Source organism: Psammomys obesus, unplaced genomic scaffold, assembly GCF_907164565.1.
Source record: "Psammomys obesus unplaced genomic scaffold, mPsaObe1.curated_primary_1811, whole genome shotgun sequence".
NCBI lineage: Eukaryota > Metazoa > Chordata > Mammalia > Rodentia > Muridae > Psammomys > Psammomys obesus.
Genome location: NW_026596152.1, coordinates 2,417,716 through 2,436,683, shown reverse-complemented (window position 1 = coordinate 2,436,683; position 18,968 = coordinate 2,417,716). Strand labels below are relative to the sequence as shown.

The 18,968-nt window shown below is 56.4% G+C and overlaps 1 protein-coding gene across 1 annotated transcript in view; it reads right to left on the bottom strand.

Annotated features, from left to right (window-relative positions):
• Nucleotides 1-1,567: 1,567 nt before the first annotated feature.
• Nucleotides 1,568-18,968, bottom strand: part of Ntn1 (netrin 1) — a 163,570-nt gene continuing 146,169 nt past the window's right edge. Inside the window, exons 5-6 of the mRNA XM_055594311.1 lie at nucleotides 16,168-16,242; nucleotides 1,568-5,298 (exon numbers count right to left, since the gene is read on the bottom strand). Of these exons, the coding sequence (XP_055450286.1) occupies nucleotides 4,970-5,298; nucleotides 16,168-16,242 (404 nt within the window). The 3' untranslated portion in view covers nucleotides 1,568-4,969. The remainder of the gene's footprint in view (nucleotides 5,299-16,167; nucleotides 16,243-18,968) is intronic.

Here is an 18,968-nt window from a genome sequence, read left to right as displayed (position 1 = left end):
GTATTTAGTCTGAGACCTCAGGGTGTGACTACCCTGGGCGGGCATCCTCATTCAAGGCCCTGTCCCTGGAAGATGCAGAGATGGAATGGGTGAGCCTCATCAACGCATGAGCCCTCCCTGGTAGGCCTCTGGTCTACTGAAGCAGCCCCCAGGGTCTGATGAGGTCGGCTCGGCTTCCTTGGGGCTTCCTTCCACCTTCCTCCAACTTTCCCCCAATCCGGGGCCAGTTTAGCAGAGACCCCGCTTGTGTTCTGTTTTCTTGGCACTGGACAGCTCTCAACACCTTGTCTCCCGAGCCAGGTGGAAGGCCCTCGGAGGCAAGTGAGCTGTTCACTCGTTCTTGTGCCTCTCATCATCAGTGTTTCCTGCCAGCACAGAGCCCAGCTGTGAGGGGGTCAGAACACACTCAGACACAGACAGCTTTGTGGAGAGAAAGAAGCTATATCGTGAAAAGTCCTTGAGAGCTGAACTCTTGGCTTGAAATGACCAGAGATGAGAGTTGTACTGCCAAGTGGTCATAGAACTCTTTAGCCCCAGCTGGCCTTGGAAGCCTGACACTGCAGACAAGGCTTGCTCTTTCCTCGGGCTGGCCAGCCAACCAGGAACTGCTTTCTGTCCCAAACTGCCCACCACTGGACATTGAGTTTCAAAAAGGACCCATTTCTGAGATGGACTGGGACACCAGAGTCCATGTGCTACCTGCCTGCCCTGACTTGGAGCCCTGCTCTGCAGCTTGCTCAGTGAGGTTGGCCTAACGGTGTCATCCTCAAGCTGATTATCTGCTCTGCTACAGGAGAAGGCTTTGATGCCTTCAAAGCAAGGGTACCCAAAAATCTACATTTCTGAGGGGTTTGACCAGACCAGCAGGTGAGTCTTGTCTTCAGAACTGCTGGGTACAGAAAAGAGTCAGGTCCAAGGGCCATGGCAACACATCCTTCAAGGGGACTGACTAGCTTGGTCAGTCAAGAAATCGTAACCATTTAAGTTAAAGCTAAGTTTAAACACAGTCTCTCCAACACCACTGAGCTCAGCTCCTGGTGGCTGTGTGGTGCTGGCACAGGCCCAGTCCCTGCCTCAGTAATGGGCTGGGGATGGAGAGGCTCTTTTGCATGATCTCTTGAGTTTTCATCAGCCTTCTGGATTGCCTCATCTCTGCTTCATCTTGAATAGACGAAAGAGGTAATTCTAAAAGTCCAAAAGGCCTTGCAGGCTCTGAATCCAGTGGTGAGGACAGGGAAGGTGGGGTGGAGGGGTGAGGAGCCTCCTTTTCCCTTTTCCCCTGTCTGGGAGCTCAGGGAATGGGAAGGATCTACCCAGTGGTGTCTTTGGAATTGCAATAAAGACTGTCCCAGCTGAGTGCCTGTTAGAGCCAGCAAGCCCCTAGGACTTTCTAAGCAAGGCCACACTTTTCCTGCCTTTTTTGGGTAGTTAGGGCTCTTTGTTTAAAACATGTACAAGATGCTGTCTTGCTGGAGTGTCCCAGGGCCCAACACCATATTCCTTAAGTTGCTGCTTGTCTCCACCCTTTACCTCCCCATATGCCGCCACCAAGAAAGACGGGGACATGTAACAGTATACAAGAGTTTATTTAATGATATCTGAATTTAGTTCTATCATGTAGGGCCCACGTTACAAGTTCATCTGGGTCCATTCCAACTCTAACAACAAAAAACCCTTAAAAAAAAAAGAAAATCCACAACTTTCTCCATGTCATTAAATATATTCATATATAATAACCATAATATATTAGTATGCATTGGAAAGGAACACTGACCCAAACAATATGTCATGGTCACAACTAAACATTTACAGTTCTGAGTGAGCAGAATTGGTAACACAGGAGGGAGGGTGTGTCCAGAGCAGGGAAAGGGGAAGGATGTCCACTGACACAGGAGGTGAGCTGGCTTAGTTTTTGGCAGGGGCAAGACCCCACAAAGACAACTTTGATACCCCTGGGGTATGGCATGGCTCGGGTCCACAGGAATGTCTGTGTGAACCACAGCCCATTAGTGAGCTTAATCTGCCCACTCTCTAGGCTTCCTGGGTGGAGTCCTTGAAGCATGGAGACCCTAGGGGAACCATTTCCCCAAGGGTCTCTTAATTTCAGTCTTGTTCCAGCTTGGGGCAATTCTTAGATAGCCTGTCCTCATCGCCTGTATGGAACTACTGAGGCCGAGTTCTAGAAAGGCCCTCAGGCCACTCCAGCCTCCCTGGGCTTTGATCCTCCCTCTCATCTGAAGGAGCCTGATGGTCCTGCCTCCCACCCTGCTTTCCAGGACAGAAGCTCAGGCCAGAGGCCACAGCTCACAGGTATACCGGGGAGCATGCCATTTCCTTTACCCCACACCATTGTGCCGCTGTCTATCAGCAAAGGAGGCATTCCAATGGCAGGGACACCAGGCTCCCCAGCTGCTAAGCAAAAGGATGGCTGGGGAGCCCTGACTGGTGAGTGAGTAACCTGGAATGGTTTTCTTCAAAGACCTACAGACCACAACTCTGTTAATACACTCTCAAACTCAAAACCTACTTCCATTCTGCATCCCTCCCTAACTGTACAAATAGGATGTCTCCTTTTCCCCTTTCTGCCCCCCCCCCAGGGTGGGGCCGGGGTGGGCAGGAGACAGCTGCTTCCTCAAGGCTTGGCCCTCAGGCAGAGGAGAGCTGGGCTGGATTTGGGCTAGGTCCAGAACAGAGGTGACAAACCCTGCTATCTCAGCAATGACCTCCTCCACAACTCAGCTCATCTGGCCATTCAATGTAATTCCCAATGGCCAGGCCATGGGGACAGGGCAGGAGGCCCTGGTAGATTTCCAGCAAGATGTCTTATTGATTAGCAGGGGGCCCCTAGTTAAGGGGCTTCGGTGGCCACCAGGTGAGACTGGAACCCAGGGCTCATGGTCGAAGCTGGCCAGGGCAGACGCCATGCAGTGTGCTGGTGTTTGCCACGGATGGCCCCCAACAAGCCACACTGGTTGTCTGGGCCTGGATAGTGGCCCTTGCCCATCAGTCTCAGGCTTGACCAGGGAAGCCACACAAGCCTTCCCAGGGCCTGTCTGTGTGCTGTCAGTCTCTCTCAAGTCCTCCGGCTTGCCTTCCCACACTTGGAACAGCCAAGCCACCTTGCTAGGCTCAGGTGGCTAACACCTGTCTTCCTGGACCCTGAGGCTTTGCTCTGGGGAGTCTATTCCTGTGCCCCACAGTGTCTGTCCCAGACCCTACTCCAGGCTCATATTTTCAAGGTTCTCTAGAGACAAGCTGCCTGGTCTCAGTGGTAAGCCCCGCCCACCTGCTGTAGGGGTGCCAAGTGGGCTAACAGCTGGTGTGCAACTATGGTAAGGCCAGGGTTGTAGTGCTGGTGCTGGGGTGACCTTGGACATGTGGGCACGTTACTGGTGAAAATGAGGACAAGAACGAATTCCTGTCTCATGGGCTTGTGATGAAGACTGGCCAGGGGCATACAGGTAAAGTGCCTGGCACCAAGCGGGTGCTCAGTAATTGGCAGTGGCAACGTGGCAGCGGCGGGAGAAACAGAGGGAGTCGTGTCACTAAGGAGCTGGGCTTCATTCCTGGTGTGGCAGCCAAATGGGCAGGGGAAATGAAACCAATTTCCTGACTGAGAGAGGGAAGGCAGGCCTCATCCAGTGCGGGGCGTGAGGCAGGGAAGGCAAAAGGGGGCCTGGGAAGCAGCCGGAAGGGAAGCATGGAGCTGCCTGCATGAGGATGTTAAGCCTCTGAGAGAAGAGAGGGCTAGGCACACAGGAAGGCCTTGGGGCCCTCCACAAAGAACGAGGGGGGGGGGCTGGACACGAGTGCCCAGGCTAGACCAAGGCAGCTGCAAGCCACAGTGGGCTTCTGAACCTAGGAGCCTGTTCCTTCCCTTGGGGGCAGCAACAGTAAAACACTCACAGCTTCCTTGGACCCTAGCAACCTGACCACTCCTGGCCTGGCCTGCCTACAGCTTGGACACCAGGCACCTTGCTGAGCAGTAGCCCCGCCCTCTCAAGCAAGCCCCTTCCCCCAAGCGGCCTCTACAGCCGCTGGCATTCCAGGCCTGACCAGGCCCTTTCCAGCTGTTGACATTGCTGTGAGGCCTTATGGGAGCTGATGTCATTACACAAATAGTGTCACTGCCCTACACCCCGCCAACACCCCCTCCCCCTCCTCTGGAAAATGTCATAAAAGGGGCTGTTTCCAAGTTTCCAAAAAGGAAACGCGCTGGGAGGTTTTGGTTTGCAGTGCCTCCTCCCACAGGCAGCTCCAGCGGAGGCAGTGACCACCCGGCTAGGGCTTCAGGGTCCTCGGGCCCTAGGCCCTCTGGTGGGCCAGGGGCCTGGGCCAACCCCCACTGGGGTAGGGCAGGCCCCAGGAGGAGCCTCCTGGCCTACAGTTGGTGAACTCCACCCAGGAGACCAGCCCAGCAGGTGGCAGTGGAGACCCAAAGCTGGCTGATGCCAGTGCCATTTGGCCCTTTGACATGGGGACCTGTTGTCAGTGTCTGGAGTCCTGTGGGAATTCCTAGACAGCGGGTGATGGAGAAAGGAAGGGGCATTGCTAGTGTCTGGTGGTGGACTGGTTGTTCCTGCCCAAGCTGCAGGCCCGAAAATTCACAGTTCTTCTCAAAACACAGCGGCTATGGTCCACTGTGCCGTTCTGTGCCCTCCTCGCGGGGACCCCCAACCCCTCCACGGCGACCCCCACCTTGCCCTAGGGAAGCGCATCTCTGTTCTGGAAGGAGCGCCGCCGTGAGGTAGCTATGTCTTGTCCTCATTTCTCCAGGGCCTGGCCTGTCAACAGGGTACTTTCTGCCATGCGCACAAGAGCGCAGCCAGGGGTGTGAGGGTGGGGCTGGGGCGGAGCCCCTGGGGGCCCCGCCCCACTCAGACTTCGCCCCGCCCCCACCCTCTGGGGAAAACCCTGGCGGGCCAAGTCCAAGGCTAGCCGCCCTCCTGTAGCCCGCGCCACCTCCGCGCTAGGCCTTCTTGCACTTGCCCTTCTTCTCCCGCTGCTGGAACTTGCGCAGCCGCCGTGCCCATGTGTCCCGCCACTGAATCACCAGGCTGCTCTTGTCCGCCACGATGCCACTCTGGTCAGGCGAGTCCTCGGCATTGCCCAGCAGCAGGTACTTCTTGAGGGGCTTGATCTTGGGGCACTTGCAGGCGATGTCTCGAGAGCGGATCCACAAGCTCTGGTCACCACGGCGAATGCGACTTGTGCCCTGCTTGTACACGGAGATGATGTTCACCGTGAACTTCCACCAGTCCCCTGCTCTGTCTGCCTTCAGGATGTGGATCTGGACGGCTGCAAAATAAAGCAAGCGGGGGTGTGGGCCATGGCTGGGAAGAGCAGCAGGCGCCCGGTCCTGGGATGGGATGGGCCCCACCTACAAGAACCTGGAGAAAGGGGAGGGGCCTGGGCGGTGACTGCGAACTCCCCATGGGCAGTGGGTGAGCAGTAGAGGGCGGATCCCAGTACCCCACCTGCTAACCCTGCGCCAAGGCCCCCATTCCAGGAAGTGTTGCTCCTGTTTTCGCTGACAGGGCCACCTAACACTGCCTCTTGAGAGATGCTGAGGTCCACAAAGGAGGCTTCAGGGAATTAAGCATGCCCCTAGCTCTCTGGATAAGGGGCAGAGCGGTGACCCCTCACATTGCTATACCTGCAAAGGCTCCAATCACTTCACCCAAGCCTTACGGTGCACCCCCCCAGCACCCCACCCCCGTCAGCACCCCTCTGACGCAACTGAAACAGCCCACCATGGCATCTCAGTACCAGTACGGAAAGAGCCTGCCAGAGTGGCCACGTGACCAGAGTCTTCAATCCCACCAGGCTGCTCATCTCCCTTGGAGTCTCTCAGGTTCAGCCCCTCCCCCTCCCCCACCAGCTTCTCACACCAGAGAGTGTGCCAGGCTCCCCTGGAGAGCTTCTGCAGACAGTGCCGGCCCCACCCCTGGGCTTCTGACTCAGCCCAACAGGGTAAAGCCCAGAGCCCCGTGTCACGTGTTCTGCCTCGGAGTGCCGATGCTACTGATCCATAGGGCGATGCAGACAAGGATGTGAGAAGATGCTCCTACTTCAGGACAGTACCAGGCACTGTAAAGTAGGAGGGGACGCTTATGAGGGGAGGCTGGCAGGCGGCTCAGTTGGGGAAGTATTTGCCAGACAAACATTTCGGACCTAAGTTCAGGACCCACAGGCAAAGCAGGGTGTTATACCTACAACCCCAGTGGCCTGGCATGTTCCAGGTGCAGCGAGAGACTGTCTCAAAACAAGGTGGAGAACAACAGGAAGGAAGCCAAACTCAACTTCTGACCTACATACACACGCGCACACAAGTGTGGTACACATACACATGTATGTATACACACACACACACACACACACACACACACACACGAAGGAACTTTGTTCAAGTAAGGTGTGCAACACCAGGTCCCATTCAAGAACTGCCCTGGAGCAGGACGCTTTGGGAACCTGTAAGTGAGGAGTAGTGTGTATGCTTTGGCTTCCCAAACATTGCTGGCTCCAGAGCCCTTAGGTTGGTCCATCTTAGGTGACTCCCCATCAAGGTCTCTGGGAGGCCTTCCTGCTCCCTTCCTGTACCTGCACTGGCTGGCCAAGGTACTGGGGGGGGAGGGAGCAGACAGCGGGGTGCAGCGGGACAGCGGATACTCCAACCTGCCCTCAGGGGTGAGGGAAGTGGTGGATTTTCCCATATTTTCATTTCAGCTGTTCCTGGGCATCCTGAACTTTGCACTTCAGTCTGAGGGCTCCAAAGAATGGCTGCCATGGCAACCGTTTCCATGTTTTTGTCACCAAGGGACTCAACACTCAGTGTGAACCCTGAGGGTGGGGGTAGGGAAAGCCTCCAGCCTAGAGAAGTGACTCTGCAGACAGAGGTCACCGTGGCAACTAAGTGCCTCTCAGCTAAGTGACAGGAGCTACCGCCGGAGCCCTGGCTTCCTTTCCTGGGGACTGAGCTGAATACAGAATGAGCCCCTCGGGACACAACAGCTTCCCTGTGTGGCGACCCTTGGCCAGCCAGTGTTGCCCAACCAAGCATGGGTTGGAGGTGTGGAGGCCCCTGTGGCTAGGCCCTTGAAGATGTAGTCTAATCCCAGACTCGGAGCACTGATGCCCCAAGCCCTCTGCTGGAGCCCTAACAGCCCTGTACTTCAGAGAAGACCTGAATATAGGGACAGGGCCTTTCCAGATGAGGTCATGGGTGCGGGCCCCATTTCAGCATGGAGGGGTCCTGGGCCTCAGCCTGATGGACTGGCTTGAGGGGCTCTTAGCCTCACAGAAAAGAGCCCAGCATAAGCGCTGGCTGGACAAGGTCTAGCCTTGGACTGGGCCTTCTCAAGTCTCCCGGGATCTCTGCAACAGCATGGCTCTAAAGATGAGTGTCTTTGGCAACCCCCAGACCTCTCCACTTGCTAGAAACAACAGGCCTCAAAAGTACCTGCTTCACAGGAGCCCCAAAGGTCGCCACTGGACACTGCTATGTTCGAGAATGAACAGGTTGAAGAAAATGATGTTTCCTGTCCCCATCAGATCTAGCTACTTCTGTGTTGGAGAACCTTCCTAGTTTCAGGCTGAGACAGCACAGTCCCGGGGCAGAGGACGGTGGCAGCAGGATTCGTGTGGTTATGCTGGAAAAGAGAATCCACATTTCTGCTGTCCTTGGCAACGCCTCCGCATATTACAAAGGCCACCAAGTATGAGCTGCACTCTCTGAGCATGGCCAATCCCCGCAGGGCGCACACTGCTGGAAAGATTCAAGATACACATTGCAGGAGTGACCTCAGATAGATCCGCCCCGTGCGCTTAGGGAGTGCGTGAGCTCTCTGGCAGCCACGTGGCTCACACCAGGGCTGCTGCCTCCAATCAGGATGACCGTCTCCAGACACCTGGATGTGTGTATGTGACGCCACTCAGCCAGGTGACAGAGCACAGCTCGGCAGCATCTCTACCAGACTTGGGGACACACAGGCCTCTCACATCCTGCTCTGGTCCTCATACTGGCGTCCCTTCCAGATGCCCAGACGACAGTATTAGGAGTTGGGTGTCCTCAAAAAGTGAACTTAGCAGCATGCGGGCCCCATCCCCATGGGCATACCAGCAACCCTCTAAGAGGCGTAAGTGAACCCTTGCCCCTCCTATCACATGATGCTGCAATAAGGTGGCATTTCAGAAGCAGAGAAGAGCCCTCGCCAGACACCGGCTCTGCTGGTACCTTGGTCTTAGATGTTTTAGCCCCAGACCACAATCCACAGGTTTCTGTACAGCCAACTGCACGCTTCTAGAGAGTGCAAAAGGCCCCCACCCTGCCTGAATGCTAACCCCCAAGTCTTAGGCTAATGTCCTGGCGTTATCCTCTACAATGGGGTTCAGAACAGAGGGAGACGAGATGATTCACAGCAAGGTGACCATGGCACGGGGAGCATGCTGGGAGCCCTTAAATTACAGGCTGCTGGTGGAATGGAGTATTTCAGCCATGAGCCAGAGCAGGCCAGCGCTGGAGCAGAGACAGGAGGGCCCACGAGGCAGACCCTGGCTAGGACTGCAGGCCCCGCTGTATAAAGGGACTCCACACCACAGCCCACCTCCCTGAACTCCTGCTCACTGGCAACAGCTGAGGTGAGCTAGTGTGCGTGTTAACCCAGTCTCTGTGCCTTCAAAGTGCAGGCAAAGTGGGGGTTGGGGGAAGCCCCCCAGGCTGTCTGCAAACCCAGCCGAGCTCCTTGGGAGGAACTAGCTATGGGATGGAGCAGATCCTTTGAAGAAAATCAGGGGGTTCAGGGAGCTTGAAACTTGGACAGGAAGCGAAGCTCTCTTCTACAAGACACCCAGAACTCAGCACCGTGTAGCTGGGTGGGCCTTGGCCAGCCCCTCTCTGCAATTTTCTGGTTCACAGAAAGGACTTTCACACTAAGCTTGCTTCTCAGCTACCAGGGCAGGGTAAGCCACAGTGCCCACCATCCCTTACCTGAATTCTAGCCTGTATCTCCAGCTAGCAAGGGCACCTGTTCACTCAGGCCATTGGCAGAGCCCAGCTGTGACTCTAGGGAGGCGGAAAGGACTCTGAGGGCCTGTGCTGCTCCTGGTGTAGGGCCCGGGTAGAAGGCCAATGGTGGAGGAGGGCCTGAGGCAGGCCAAGGGCTCGGGACACCTTGGAGCCATGTCTCTCTTGGGCACGAAGGACAGAATAACCTGCTGCCTACACGTATCCCTAGCTGCGCTCCAGGCTTGTCTTACCATGGAAGTGAGGGAGCAGCCATCCTTCCCAATGGCCTCAACCTCCTCAAGTTGGGCACCAGGGAAACTCCTAGGCCATTAAAAGCAACATGAATCACGAGGAGCCCCTGGCCTTCCTCCTGTGCTTGCGGCCGCCACAGGGAAACTTGCTGTCCTCTGCCTAGAAGCAGTTCACTCAAAACCCACTTCCCTCCCTGCCCTGCTCCAGCTCTGGCCCAGGGGCTATCAGTCCTACCCAAGGAGCTCCAGGGGTTCTGAGAACCTGACAGTGGCAGGAGGAGGGAATAGGAGCAGACAGCCCTGCAAGGAGGTTTAACAGACCTGCCCCTGAGGTCAAAGGTCTCTATCTAGGCTGGGCTCTAGGAAAACTGCCTGACCTGTGAAGATAGAGCATATGCCTCTGCCCATGCTGGGCCAGCCATGGGAGAGCAGAGACCAGGAAGGCAACAATTGTTCCCTCTGGCCACTCCCCTCTCTCCAGCACTTCTGTGGGGGAACCTTCTTGCCTTCTGGAGTGTTCCAGGATTTATAGATTTCTGGGAGTGAGGCCTAGGGGCCACCCACAGCTGCCCCTCCTCAGGGCTGCCCCTTGCTTCCCCTCACCTCCCTACCCACCTTACTTTCCTGTTGGGCCAGTCCAGATAAGGGAGGGTTGTCACCCAGCAGCCTCAGAGACAGCAGCCATGAGGGATGGAGGGAGGACACCAATCCCACAGAAACCATTACAATCAAAAGCCTGTAAATTTCCAGGTGGAAAGAGCATGTCATGAGCTTCAGCTGCTTCCATGAAAGGCAGCCTTGACCACGCACTCCCAGGCCAGGCTGAAGCCCTGCTCCCCAGGGCTTCTACATGGAGTGTGGAGCCTGTGGAGAATGCAGACTGGACCAGACACATAGTCTCACTGCTCATCTGTAAGGTGGGATCTCCCCATGACCAGACCCAGCAGCCAGTCACACGACTGTCGCCTCCTGCCACTCCACTCTTGAGAGGGGAGGGACCATCTTCTGGAGTTAAGGGCGTCAGGGAACCATCTTGGAGGAAGGTGTGAACCCTGGCCCTGAGCAACTGGCAGCCCACCAGGCCCCACCCACTGTGTTAATGACCTCTGTGCTACCATGATGAAATATCTGAGCAGTCAGCTTAGAGGAGACACTTTATGTGGACCCACAGAAGCAGAGGCCATGGCACGTGTCCTCAGTGAATGCTGCTGCTTATGGCCCAATGATAAAGCCAGACATGGGGCGAGAACATGCTGAGCAGAGCCACTTAGCGCCTGACAGCCAGGGAGCAGAAAGCAAGAAGGAGATCCAGATGTAGTTTGCATTTGCATGGGCACAGCCCCAGGACCCACTCACCACAACCAGCTCTCGCTGCCCCCCCCCCCCCTTTTCAACCTCTGAGAGGCATTTCAGATGCAAACCATATCACCCACTGCACCCAAGTTCGCAAGCGTGAGGCTGGGCTGGCCTCATCCGGAGGACTGGCCTCTGCTTCCCAGTGACCCTGCTGGCCCTCGCCCTCTGCTTTGCCTCTTTGGACAAACCGGGCTGCCAGAAAGACACCCCACCTCAGAACAACTTGCATGGTCTCATGAGCTGCCCCAACCTGCCTGCCCCACTGACAAGACCCTCAGCCTACCCAGCTACACCCAAAAAAGACACTGAAGAGAGCAAAGCCTGCTGGGTATAGAGTCAGAACCTTCCTACAGGAAAGCGGATGATGAGTGATTCCCAGGTCTTGGCAAAGATGGGGCTCCAGCCTCAGAAGGAGAGAAGGTGACAAACACCTTCCCTGTGTGACACAGGTCCAGGTCCCATCACCCAGCCCCCTCCAGGACTCTAGGAAGTCCAGTGCTGCGGGGTTTCTGGCCAGCTCAGGGCGGCAGATTTATGCCTATTCTATCCAAGAGGGCAGCGCACCCAGAAACAGTTGCAGCAAGTGCTAGTATTGCTGACCCCGACTTCCCCCTCAAGGCTCCAGCTCCAGGAAGCTACAGGAGAACAAGGAGTAGCTCCTCTACCCAGATGCCCTGGCTGGAATGGCACTACCATACCAAGCTGCCCCAAGATACCTACATCTGGAGTTCTGTCCCATGCTGGACCAGAACCAACACGCCCCATCCGAAACAGGCCTGGCTCTGAACACCCACAAGTTCCTTAAAGTCAAACCACCTTCTAGAGTTGGACTAAATAAAGTGCCTAGGCCCTACTGAAGGAACCAGAGCACACAGCCAGCAGTGACCCCTGCAGAGGGTGGCGCTCTGACATCATCGGCAGCAGAGCCAGTGTCCCTGGGTTAAGCAGTTCACGTGTGATAGCTTAGAAGGTCATGCTGCTTGGGGGCCATCCTCCAGGACTACAGGGAGGGAGAAAATGGCGCATCCATGAAGACCGCTGGATAGGAAGCCCAGGACCAGAGACTGGCATCCCGGGGTCCTTTGCAACAGACTGGGATCCCTTTTACCAGATAATCTGTGTGGTTTCTCTGAGCCACCTGAACCATGTCTCCCCCACAAAAACCACAGGAGACTATAAGAAACAACAACACGACAGACCAGCACACGGGCAACTGAGGGCCTGGCACTGCCCATACCCAGAACAGCCATCTCTCCTTTCTGGACTGGTTGAAGCGGCGGTGGCAGGAGGCCAGCTCAAGGCTGGGTAGGGCTGCAGGGTCATTCTGCTTGCACCAGCCCCCACCTGGCTCCCCAGGGGACCCACTTTCTTGTGGGTACAGAACCCTTGCTGTCCAGCTGTCACTGTGGCTGCCTGGCCTTTCCTGCCCAGCTTGGTGGTCACCCACATTCCACAACCTCAGGCTGACTCATGAAGATCCAGTTCCACATCTGGCATCCATATGTGGCTGGCACTCCTCAGGAAGAAGGGGGTCACATCTGGCTGGGGAAACAGGAGGATCCTCAGGGGGCCACTGACCCCGGGGAGGGTCGGGAGGCCTCTGAAACACCATGCTGCATGCTGCTGTCTAGTCAGCATCCCCTTCTCTCAAGCAGAGGATGTCCGGGTGACAGGGCTCTTCCCAGCAGCCTCCGGCTCACATCAGAGCCTCATCCGTCTTACAAGGCAGCCTGAGGGCACTCTACTACCTGATCCCATACCCAGGGCAACCGGGTGTGGTAAGTTCATCTCTGTGAGTTAGCTGCTAAGAAGGCTAGCTCTCTGAAGAGACTGAGGCTGCTCAGAATCACTGTTGGTCCCAGGGTCACTGAGGAGGAGAGAGGATACTCACAAGGTGGCAAGATTCTGTGTCCACAGCTACGAGACCCCCACTTCCTCGTTCTCAGTCTGAGAGAGGAGCTAGGCTAGGACTGGGCCCCGTCTGCTGTTCAAAGGAGAGCTTGCATCACGACAGAGGCGCCTCCACGTCCAGCATCCTGTAATCCACTCACTTCCTCATCTGGCTCCTGCCCTGCTCATCACCACTAATCCATGTCCTCACAGCACCGCTCCATCTCTGCCACCATCTCTTCAAGCTTCGCTGAGCCCTCACCTCTGCCCACCAGCTCTGGGCTCCCTGCCGTGGGAAACGGTGACTTCCTCCTTGCCCATCAAGATGTTTCTGTGGCTTTTCCTCCAAGTCTGATTGGGAGAGCCAGCGTCCCAGTAGGATTTCCTCTAAGGGCTGCCATGTCTAGTCCTGGCTGCCAAAGGCTAAGTCACCAGCATGGGGAAGCAGAAGGCTCAGGCCTAGGATCCCACAGCACCTGACACCCTGTTTTATCTTGTTGGATCTTAGTGAACCACAGGCATAAGAACACCTCCCACCTTCCGTCCCTGTCTCCAGCCCTCCCACATCACTGAGGAGCGCTGAGGTAAGGATGCGGCAGGAAGACCAGGTATTCCCAAGGGCCACGGGGAAGCCCAGTGTTGGCTCAGCTAATCCTCACCCTGCATTTCCACTGCCTCCAGAGTTCCTGGGCACAAAGGCATGCTGGGATACACCAGAGACACCCCCCCTCCCATGGTGCTTGGGGCCACCTGGGCCACAGCACATTAGCACACACGCCACACAGGGCCAAGATGTCCACAGCATTTCCCCTAGCTGAGTGCCCGGAAGCCCCCGGCGTGGGCTGTCAGGTGGACCACTCCGGGCTCCCGTGAGAGCACCCTGAGTTTCCTCCCCGTAGCGCCAGGACGTCTCTCAACAAGGGGGTGACTGATGAACACTTCTGGGAATGAAGCTCTTTTCCAAGAACCGGCAAGAGCGATGATTTCACCTTTCACAGCGAGGCCCATGCTCATCCCAGGGAGAAAGAGACTTTCCCCACCGCTAGGGACCCCCGCTTTGTGGGCACAGGCTACTCAGCTTCCCTCCTCCACAAGGCCAAGCCAGGCCCCGGGCAGCTGAGCTCAGGCTGCTTCTGTGTATGTGTGAGTCTCTTCCAAAGGTGTGCTCCCCGAGGCCAACCCCTCGAGCCATGCAGGTCTGAGAGTGCAGCACCAGGACAGGGCCTGGGGCTCTTGGTGAGTGTGTGCAGAGGGAAGACCTTGAGGGTGGGAACGAGATAAAGCACCAGGGGCTCCCTAGGTCCCTAGGGCAGGACCACGTGTGCGTGTCGTGTTGCACACGGGTGGCGTCCTGTGAGCAGCGGCTGCCGTGCAAAAGCGAGAGACAAGAGAGGAGCCTTTCCGCAAGAAGCAGAGGAACAAGGGAAAGGAGACACCCGGGAAGTGGAGGGACAAGGACAACCCGGGGTGCTGGGCCAGAGTGCTTGGCCTCCGGGGCAGAGGCCTCCAGGGCAGAGCCTTCCGGCGCTATGGGCCTCCAAGTGCTGGAGTCTCAGGGCAGGCGGCCCCAGACAGAGGTACTCTACCTACATCTGGGCTGGTGTGTGTGGAGGGGGGTTGTACTCAAGGTGGCAAGTGGGGGCGTGTATATACACAGGTGTCTACACACACACCGTCCACAGGAGAAGGGCCCCTCTAGAGTGAGGTTTTTCTGGGACCCTTGCCTTCGTGGCGGGGGTGGAGGTCCTCTCTCTCGGCTCAGCCTGGGCTTTTCTAAGCATTTGTAAGGTGAACCGGACGCCCCTAGGGGGCAACAGAGGACTGAGGCAGCTCAGCAGAGGTGGGGACAGGTGACTGACCTCCATGAGTTCCCGACATGCCCCTCAGACGCGTGTCCACACCTGGATATTGTATCCCTTGATCTGAAACACGAGGGAATGGAAGGCCAGCCGGTGACACCTGCACATGGGAAAGGGATGAACTCTTCCCCACCATGGCGGGAGGGGTCTCTCTGGATGGGGGCCAGCAACCTGGCAAGGTCCTGGCATAAGCCTCTCTCCCTGGTCTCTAGTCTTGCTAGCCAGGCCTGATATCCACCCACCCCCTTGGTCTGGGCACAGAGCTGGGGCACCTCAGACTGGCCAGCCAGACTCTTCCCATAGGCCTCCTCGGTCTGTGGGTTTCTCCCCACAGGCTAGCACTCAGGATCAGTGGAGCCTAACAGAGTTCACCAGCTGCCCTAGGTCAAGCACTCTTGGTGGGGCTGGAGGAGAAAGGGGCTCTTCTCTCAGCAGGGGTGACAAAACCTAGGTTCTAATTAGCAGCTTCTGGAACACCCAAGTGCCCAGGATGTGAAGGAAATATGTTTCCTAATTGGCCCCCTGCCGGAGCGTCAGTCAGCAAGCAAGCAGGATTAGGCAGCCCATGAGGCGGCTCCCTTTCAGGGTTTGGCCTGGCCTCACCTCCTCTGTATCTAGGCAGGTTCTCTCCTGTCCTCCAGCTCATGGGCCCCCTCCTCCCCCGCCAGGCTGACCAGGTCTTCCGAGTATGGAAGGGCCACCTAGACGTGCTTCACCCAGGCTGTGTAGGTCCAACCAAGGATACACAGAAGAGTCTCCACAGCCCGGCAGAGCCCAGTGAGGGGCCATCATGCTCCTGGGCAACCCCCTGCAATACTCACTGCCTGCCCCTGCCCTCCACCCTGCCTGGCCCCTGTGCCCTACCACATACTGCCTTCTCAAGCCAGGCTCCCTGAGGCCCTCCATATCCCAAAGTGTCTGGCTCCTCTGAGCCCTCTGTAGAACTTGTGTGACTCCCTTTCAGCTGTGGTAGGTTGAGCTGCATTGAAGAGATTCCCATAGCTTCAAATGACCTTCCTGAACAAGGGGCACCCTGAAGCCAGAAACCACCTCCGCTCTCAGAACATAGGACAACTCTACCAGAACCTGTACGGAGGTCCCCCACAGAGGGGTGCTGAGAGGAGGTAGGGCCCTCTGGAGGGGTGCTGGGTTCACGCTCACAAAGGTCCCCATGAAAGGTCGTTAGAACTTAACAGAGGTATTGCAAGACACCTAGTTCGCTGTGTCTTCTCTTCCATGGCACATTCTACCCTGGGCTGACAGAGCACAGGCCTCACTAGAAGCCGAGTGGACAATGGTGACATGCCCTCAGAGTTCAGAAACTGTGAGCCCCAAACTAACCTCAGATATTTTGTTGGAGAAACAGAAAGCAGAATAATCTCCTTCTCCAGGGCTGCTGGAGAAGGAGAAAAGCAGAGCCAGGCAGTGGCGCGAGGGGCACAGCACATGCAGGCCTTGTCAGACCTGAGAAGATGCACCAGAAAAGAGAGGCCAATGCCGAGTCCAGAGACCAGACCCAAACCCTTCCCCACCCAAGAGGGCGCCTCTTCCTGCTGACTACAGAAATCCCCACTACACGAGGGGTCAGCAAAGCCCCAGTCTTTAGTCCATAAAGAAAAAGTCAACCTGGTGCGGACAAGGGCCCCCAAGGATCCAGATGCCTCTGTGCAGAGACCCAGGCTCCTCTGGCTTCTCTGACACACAAGAGACGGGTATTCTTGGGCAAGAGAGCTCGTGGATCCCAGGGACTCCTGAGACAGGAGTTGCTTGCAAACCACCCGGAGCAGCCCCTCTGCCCCTGACTCACCATAGTCCTTCCTGCAGTATTTCTTCATGTTCATCTTCAGCTTCCCTTTGGAGGCCTTGCAGTAGGAGTCACAGTCTGCAAGGGAAGACGAGGTAGAGACTCATTAGGCCACTAAAGAATGGGCTGGAGCCCAGTGGGCCTCCTCCCTAGATACCTAGTGGTATCCACGGGCCAGGCCAAGCAGGTAGCCATTCAGGGCAGGCTGGCCTTCTAAAGAGGCCAGTGGGACAAAGGCCACTCCCTCTTTCCTTAGCCTGGTGCAATACCTCAACCCCTAGAGAGCCTTCAAAACCACTGTATCAGTGCCACCCAGGATTTCCGAGCACCACACCAATTCCTTCTGCCTTACATTTTAGCTGGGCCTGGTTAAAGCAGATAAAGGCCTCATTGTCACCCTGCCGTCGGGTTCTGTGTCAGGCGCTGGCTTTCATGGCATGAAACCTCTGGCTGGGGTTAGGCCCCAACAAAAGAGGTCACGGGGGAAATTAGCAGCCCGTGAAACATTTGAAAACTTCTTTGGTGTCCACTCCAGGGAAGTGTACAAATAAAATGCCCACGAAAAGAGTTTAGCCCTGATGAGCCCACTGGTGAAAGGCAAGACTGCTGGACACTGGCTGTCCGCCATACCTGCTGGCCAGAGTTGTGGGGGCTCCAGGCTCTGAGACAGCCAGCCAGGCAGTAGATGCAAAATTTACATTTCCCTCAGTGGCTCTGTCGACCCCTCAAATGCAGCCCCACGGTTAAGTCTCCAGCTTGACGAGGCCCTCTCCTGCCAGCGATTTCTGCTTATCGGAAGCAAGGTGATGCAATCTTTTCCCCACAGGACAGACACCTGCCCTGCCCGAGTCGCTGGGCACGCGGGATCTCCCACCAGGCTCTCAGCTGGTCTCTCATGTAACCGTGTTATTCCCATTGGGCAGGAGAGAAAACTGACTGACGTGCAGAGTTGGGCAAGACATCTACCTACCAAGGTTGAAGTGGGAGAAAGGACTGGTGTGTGTGGGAATTCAGGACAGGAAAACAGGTAAGCGCCAGTGCTGTCTGCCACCAGCCGAGGGCTAGCAGCTCCAGGGGCTATCCAGCGGCCATCCCTCCAGAGCCTGTCTCTAGCCCCCAGCAAGCAGCTCTTCTCTCCAGGCACCGGATGTTCTGACTGATGCCTCTGTTAATCAGTGCAGCCCTATCCCACCATGAAAGAAAAGCAGGTCCTCTTCCTCCTGGCCCTGTGGTCTGTCCCCCTGGACCCACATCAGGATAGCCCTGCCCAGGGACGTGGAGGCTGCAGTATCAGCCTGCCATCTGGGTGGCTGGTTGGTCTCAAGAGAGGTGAGTGCAAAGGCCAGGCTGTGCAGAGTGTGGATTTCGCTCTGTGTGGTGAAGGCCAGCGTGAGGACAGGAAAGGATGCGGCCCCAACACAGACGGCCGCCACACCGTCACCCGTTACAGCTGCCCTCTCTATCCGGGAGCAGCTACGCCGGGGAACATCTGTGCTGAGTGAGAGTCTGGGCCGTTTCACTGGCGGCAACCACTCCATGCTGAACCCCCCAGGCTGTACACATGCTCTGGTGATTGCAAGGAGGTTGGTTAGTCTGCTGTGCTGCGCTCTCCTCGCAGGGAGGCAAATTGGAAGGCAAGCGGAGCCAAATGACGTCACTACAGGGTCAGCTCCGAGTCCACATGGAGCTTTCCTGTGATTTTTTTCCGTGTGTGAAGTTGTTGGCCTAAGTGGGTGCTCTCAGTTCCAATCAGAAAGGAATCGCAACGCCCCGAGTCCCTCAAACAGGCCCAGCAAGGCGTATGCATTCAACCACCCAGGTAAAGAGACGAACGGGTGTGCCAGCTTTGCTGGAGGGAGACATGGTGCCCAACTTAAAAGCTCTGGAAGAGCTGGGCTTGGACCTGCCGAGGGAGCCCTGTCCTTTAGGTGCAGAAGGAAAGCATTCAAGTCCCAGAACAACCTACCCTAAACCTACAGCCTCCCTGCCCGTACTGTAGGAACACGCAGACTTCTAGAGCCACGTGGACCCCCGGGACAGACGTCACCCAAGAATGGGCAGCAGCCACCATTGCCTAACACGGTGCTCACAGAACCTGTATGCCAGGGCTCAGCCATCTCTGTATAGCCCAAAGGCTACACACACCGTGGATTCATGGCCAGCTCTCAGGAGGCCCTGGCACTGTCCTGTGGCTTGGTGAACTCCTCCCTACCTGTAGCTGGGTCTGTTGTACAAAGGAGAACCCATGATTCAGAAAGTCTCACTGAGGCAGCTTGTGAGCCCTGCAGTAGAATGCTCCTGTGTTTCAAACACCACTAAGGTCTGAGACCTTTCCCCAGCACGCCTTCATTTCCTTACACTGAAGAAGCAGCCTGGGTATCTGGACTCTGAATGTTCCTGGCGGGTCCAGAATGTGAGAGGAGATGGTTTCTGCACCCAGCGCTCCGCACAGCAGAGGAAGGTCCAGAGGAGCTATTAACTCAGACTCAGAAAACAATGTGCCAGTCTCTTCTGCCCCTTCCTCCTTCAGATTCTGATTCAATACTGAGCTAGGAAACACATCAGGCCTGTTAGAGTACATACAATACAGGCAAACAGGCTGGGAGGGACGGGCTGAAGCCGGCTACCCTAGAGAAAGCAAATAAGCGTTAGATCACAGACACGGCAAGAGCTGTCTGGCTGTCTGCGGACTCTATGTTGGGTCTGGATTGCTGAGGTCGCTGGACAAGTGGTCCCTGGATAAGGAAAATGGCCCTGTCCTTCCTTCCTTCCTTCCTTCCTTCCTTCCTTCCTTCCTTCCTTCC